The 6,177-nt window shown below is 34.1% G+C and overlaps 1 protein-coding gene across 2 annotated transcripts; it reads left to right on the plus strand.

The window, feature by feature from the left end:
- The first annotated feature begins 1,399 nt into the window (after positions 1–1,399).
- On the plus strand, positions 1,400–4,691 carry LOC120075583 (protein PSK SIMULATOR 1). Of its 2 annotated transcripts, none has more exons than XM_039029118.1 (2): positions 1,400–1,555; positions 2,287–4,691. In XM_039029118.1, exon 2 carries the CDS (start codon positions 2,334–2,336, stop codon positions 4,158–4,160), a length of 1,827 nt encoding a protein of 608 aa, XP_038885046.1. In that variant the 5' UTR covers positions 1,400–1,555; positions 2,287–2,333; the 3' UTR covers positions 4,161–4,691. The 2 variants fall into 2 exon arrangements, with proteins under 2 accessions (XP_038885046.1, XP_038885047.1); XM_039029119.1 differs by lacking the exon at positions 1,400–1,555 and adding an exon at positions 1,562–1,714.
- Positions 4,692–6,177: the final 1,486 nt, after the last annotated feature.

Consider the following 6,177-nt stretch of genomic DNA (forward strand, 5'->3'; position numbering starts at 1 on the left):
CGTTGGATTGAGTTATTTTAGTTAAATAGTTAATTACATTGATTTTAGTAAATTAATATTCATTAATTTTAATTAATCAATTATCGTTTTATTTTAAAAAAATTAAAAAGAGGAAATAAAAAAACTCACCTTTTTGTAAGGGTATGCCTCTTATCGAAAAAAAGATGATTCGAAATATAGTATTCTCATGTCCAATTCATAAATTGGTATAAGAAATCACCGTCAATTCTCATCTTAAACTACAAATACTATATGTATATAAGAAATCTTATTAGATACCAAATGTGCCTATAAGCTATAAATACTATAGTCTTTTATAGGATTTTTAATTGTATGAATCAAAATATATGGACTTAATTGTGTAAGTTGATACAAAATAAAGTTTGCGAGTCTTTTTTCTTTTAAGTGTTACAACCTCAAATGGTATAGTGTTTGTACTATCAACCTCAAGGTCAAGGCTTGATTCTTCACCCCACATATTTTTTCTTTAAAAAATGTATTAGAATGTGGGGATATTTTGTTTTTTTAGGAAAAAAAAGTATTATATTGAGATCTAAGCACCTGTTTGATAGGAAATCTAAAATCGAAATTTGAAAACAACAAATTCAATGAGAATAATATTTAATGTTTTCAGATATATTTTTGACAACAGTTTTAGAAATTGGATTCTAATTTAAATAATGATATAAAATATGTTTGAAATTACAATATCGAGAAATTATTTTAAATGACAAATTTGTTGAAAATAATTCCACGTAATAACAAAATATCACGATCTGCGGTAGATCGCGATAGACCACTATCTAAGTCTATCATGACACAAATAATAGTAATCTATCGTAGATAAACAGTGAAATTTTGTTATATTTGTAAGTATTTTGGTTCATCTTCCTATATTTGAAACTAACCCCATGATATATATACAAATCATCAAACTAGCTTTAGTTACCCATTAAATATCAATTGACAATAAACTATCATTAATTTATTTATTAGCATGTTTTTTTGTTGTTATAATTCTTATTATATAATTTATAATACATCCCATTAAATACATATTTTAAACTTACTATTTTCAAATTTAAAATTCAAAATTTGAATTAAAATTTGTCCTAGACTCTAAATTTTTAACTTAAAAAGAGTATATGTCAATATGTCGTGAGACCTTTTTAGTATAATTAGAGATAAGTAGATTCAAATTACAAATCGTAATTACTAACAAACTTATATTTCGATTGAATCGTTGTCTGTGTTCATTTTGACAACTAATCGTAAATTAGGGGTAAAGTTGAAACTTGTATTTTTATATGGAATTAATAAAAAAAGAAAAAGAAAAGTAATATTAGAAAAAGAAAAACCAAATAGCGACACTTTAATTCTACTCGTTTTCGCCCATTCTTTTTTATAATTTTCACTTCTTCCATGTGGTCCAAGTCCTCACTGCAGCTTCGTCGCTACTTCCTTTTCTTGTTCTTCTTCCTCTCTCTCTCTAAACTCTCATCCTTCGTCACCGTTCGAAGACTTCTGGTTGAGCTTTTCCGTCTGCATGTGACCGGTTAGTCCTCTGTTTTTTCTGTCTTTTTCTTGTTCATCTCAGTCTCTATATAAGGATATTCATCATTGATTCATCGAGTTCCCGAATCTGCTTCCTACTTCGGGAGCCGAGTACTGATTCATGTTTAACCTCGCAAATCGCCCTTTCAGAAGAACGAAGGTTGGTGGATTTGGGAGTTTTTGTTGCCTTACTGTTATTATGCCTAGTGTAGGTGCTGAAATTTTGGGTGTTTGGATCCTGTGTGTTTGCTTTGGAGATTGTGAATCCGTACCTTTTTCTTTTTTGTTTCCTCTTGTGGGATTGTAAATTGCTGTTTGGTGGCTTTGGAAATCTGGTGAAGATCCAATCGGAATTGGGATGTTGTGGGTTTTTCTTTTTCTTCATTTTCTTGCTTTTTCGTTTTGTTAATGAAGTTGAAAAGACGGGGGAAAGCTTAGAGAATTTTGAGCTGATTGGTTGAGTTAGTGGAATGAACATTTTCAAGACATGGAAGGTTATTTGATTTGTCATTTTTATCTGTCGATCTTGCAATTTCATGCTTGCTTATGACTTGAAGGATAATTGGTATTGTTTGTACTTTGTAGTTTTAGTGTATTGATCTAACGGACATCTTCATTCGCCTTAACTCCTCATATCTTAATGGATGTTTCCCTCACTCTGCTACTGAAATTTTTGTTATCTCAGCTTTGATGAAGTTGATTGAAGTTTATGCTTTTCTTTTTTTGGTACAGAATAAGGGATGTGGTTGTGAGCATCTTAAATTTCAAATTGGGGAAAGATGGTTTCAGAATCTTGGTTTCGCAGCCTTTGGAAGCCTCCAAGGAAGCGTGATTCCACGCAGAAGGTTGTTATTGGAGTATTAGCTTTTGAAATTGCTAGCTTGATGTCCAAGTTGGTTCATCTATGGCAGTCTTTGAGCGACAAGCAAGTCGGGAGATTGAGGGAAGAGATAAACAATTCGTTGGGCCTAAAGAAGCTTGTGTCGGATGACGATGAATATATTGTACGTCTAATATGTGCAGAGATGACAGAGAGTTTAGCTCATGTGGCCAAATCTGTTGCCAGGCTTGGAAAGAAATGCAGTGATCCTAGTTTAAAAAATTTCGAGCATGTTTTTGATGCTTTAATTCAAATAGGTGCCGATCCGTATGGTTGGATATACTCATGGAAGAAGATGGAAAAGAAAGTGAAGAAGATGGAAACCTTTATTTCAGTCAATGCAAATTTGTATCAGGAGATGGAAATGCTTGCAGATCTTGAGCAAACTTTAAGGAGGATGAAGGTTAATGACGACTCGGATGTTATAAACCTTGTTGAGTTTCAAAAGAAGGTTGCATGGAAGCAGCAGGAGGTGAAAAATTTGCGAGAGATGTCACTTTGGAAAAGGACCTATGATTATACAATCCTTCATCTAGCTAGATCCCTATTCACCATATTCAGTAGGATCAAACATGTATTTGAAATTGAGCAGAGTGTGGATACTGACGGATCAAATGATTCACGAGATATGAATTCTGACTATATAGCACGTAGTCAATCAGTGTCTTCGTTAATGCAATCCATGGTGCATCCCTCTGAGAATGGTCTTACTAAATTTGCTTCGGGTCCCCTTAAGAGGTTTACAACTAAATCAGGGCCAATTTCGAAAACAACTAAACCCAATAATTTTTATTCAGGTCCTCTTGGTGGCTCTATTACGAAGTCTGGTCCTATTTCAGGCCCTGGTTCTGGAACCAATAGAAATTTCAACTCTTATTCAGGTCCTCTCACAAGTTCAGCAATAAGATCAGGTCCAATTTCTGGAATTGACAATAAAACCCATCAGAAGAATTGGCTTGTCGGTGGCTACTCTTCACTATTTAATGGGAAGAAATCTCATCAGAAGCCAAACAGACTGACTCAAGTTGGACCTTTTAAAGGATGCATGATATCTGGCCCTAGTTCTATGGTTGCCAATTGCCACATTAGTTCTAATGGGTATCATTCTCAGCTTATCAGTGGAGCCAAAGATACTGGAATGACTGTTGATCATTGCGATCGAGCCAATCCTTGCAAACAGTTGCTCAGCACCAAGCGCCGATTGTTGGATGCCCCACCTGAGACTCTTGGCGGTGCTGCTTTGGCACTGCACTATGCAAATGTCATTATTGTAATTGAGAAGCTTGCTGCATCTCCTCATTTGATTGGCCTGGATGCTAGGGATGATCTATACAATATGCTGCCAGCTAAAGTTCGAGCTAACCTTAGGGCAGCCCTAAAGCCATATGCTAAAAGCTTGGCTTCATCTACGTATGACACAGGTCTTGCAGGAGAGTGGAACGAGGCAATAACTGGAATATTGGAGTGGCTTGCTCCACTGGCTCATAACATGGTTAGATGGCAATCTGAACGTAGTTTTGAACAACAGAATTTTGTTTCCAGGACCAATATGCTTCTTGTACAAACTCTTTTCTTTGCAAATCAAGAAAAGACCGAAGCAGTCATTACTGAACTTCTTGTTGGTCTGAATTACCTATGGAAGTTTGGTAGAGAACTCAATGCAAAAGCTCTCAATGAGTGTGCCAGCAGTAGAATACATGATGAATATTTGGATATTGTTGGGTAACATTATTTTCTATTCTATTGGTTCTGCCCAACTGAATTGCAGCATAGTCGTCCAACGACAGGAGGCCTCCTCAGCTCTACAAGACCGATATCGACCAATTGGAAACGGCACGATGGAGAGAGAGAGAGAGAGCTGTCGCTACTCAGTTGCATTATCAATACTCCAATACCAGAAGTCAATATTGACGAGTTAGGTTTGAACTTTTCAACATTCTTTCTCTTATAGAGTGATTATTCAGATTGTGCAAATGGGCTCTACTCCCATCCTCGTAATAGTATGGTTTGTCACTATTAAGTTGTCATTACTTGAAAGTTGTATATGTATCAGTAATACGTTCTCCAGATATGTAAAATATCTACTATATAGGCTTGCCATTACATACAGAAAATCGCTCGAGACCGAGCTTGTTGCATCTAAGTAGAATTCATCACAACTTGCTATGGTCCTGTTCATTTTCTTTTCAACGTATGGTTGTAAATTTTCTGATTTGGTCTTAAATAGTTACATCCTGCCTTGCCATTTATCAGGAACTTTGATTATTGCCGTGGCCATTCCTTTAGTATTTCATTGTGGTGTTTGACTGATATTGACTTGTAGGTATATATCAATTTGTTGGTGCTCTCTTTAATTCTCATCCTTATCTACACTACATGTAGTCTTCTAGGGACGAAATTATTTGATGATGCAGAACAATATGGCTAGCAGTCTTTCAACATCGGATGCATCAGTATTTCGAATTTATATCTATTGGTTATTAGGGAGCAAAATAGAGAAGTAGTTGGCAGTCAAATTGTGGTACTTTGGTGATTTATCTTAGTGTCAGTATGGTTTTTTCTTCTTGTTTTTCTCCATTATAGCCAAGCAAGAAGCTTATTTTTAAGTATCAGTTTTGTTATTTTGGATTACACTACCACCACAAACTGAATCCACCAATTCCTTGGCTTTTTGGTCCTTTCAAGCCATTTACCCATGAAAAATAGGCCATCACAAGTCTTAATCTTGAGTCTTGACTTGCCATCCACTTGTGATGTTAGTGGTGAAATGAATCAGCATCCTCTAAGATGGAACAATGAAGGAAGATACGATCTTGGTACTTCATCATTGCACCACCACAATTATCCACCAATTAGGGGAGATAGGAACATATTATCACTTCTTTGAAGGAGGAGTAATTATTTTTGGTTGAGAGATTTTGAGTCTTCAATTGTGCTTCTAGAACAAGTTCTAAAGTAACAGCACTTTTTGTAGAAAAGTACTTCATAAAAGATTATATTTGGTGTTTTGTTCTACACACTTTGAAGGCTTTTTAAGTGCTTTCTTACCTAAATGCATGCTAAAAGCACTCTACTAAGTATTTTCTTCTTAAAAAGTGCTTTTAGCTTTCCAAACATCATGATTCTATATTTTAGTAATAACAAAAGTGCTTTTGACTTTTAGGCTTTAGCTATCTCAAACATTATGGTTCTAGTTTTTACTAACAATAACTAAAGTCCTTTGGGCCTTTGAAAAGAGCACTTTCAATCATTGTCTAAATTTTTTAAAATTCTTTAAATTCATGAATGCCTTCTGGGATTGTGAAAGGAAAAAAGAAGAAGAAGATTATATAATAAAAACATGGAAAAGAGAGAGAGGCTAGCTTGTTATTAATATGATTTTAAAAAAAAATTATGTACAATGAACTATAAGGGTAATAATGGTAAAGTAATTCTTCTAATTTCTTTCCAGCATCAAATATTCAAACATAGAATTTTATTTCTGTTTGATTTGAAATGTATTAAAATTCAGCTTATTCCAGAATATATATTTAGAATTTTAAATCATTTTCATCTTTTAAAATCATCTAATTCGAAATCATTTCTTTCCAATTCTAGATGCCACATGAAGCATAAATAATACACAACCGGCACAAAAATTAACGAAGGAATTAGTAAAGTAGTACATACAAAGTGTTATTATTAGAATATCAATTTTTAGAATGATAATAGAAATAAAATTTATTTCAATTAAGGAATTCGTA

The sequence above is a fragment of the Benincasa hispida genome, chromosome 4 (assembly GCF_009727055.1).
Source record: "Benincasa hispida cultivar B227 chromosome 4, ASM972705v1, whole genome shotgun sequence".
Taxonomy (NCBI): domain Eukaryota; kingdom Viridiplantae; phylum Streptophyta; class Magnoliopsida; order Cucurbitales; family Cucurbitaceae; genus Benincasa; species Benincasa hispida.

What these genes read in the sequence shown, in the direction of transcription:
- LOC120075583 (XM_039029118.1), top strand. Translation starts at nt 2,334, where the DNA reads ATGGTTTCAGAATCTTGGTTTCGCAGCCTTTGGAAGCCTCCAAGGAAG.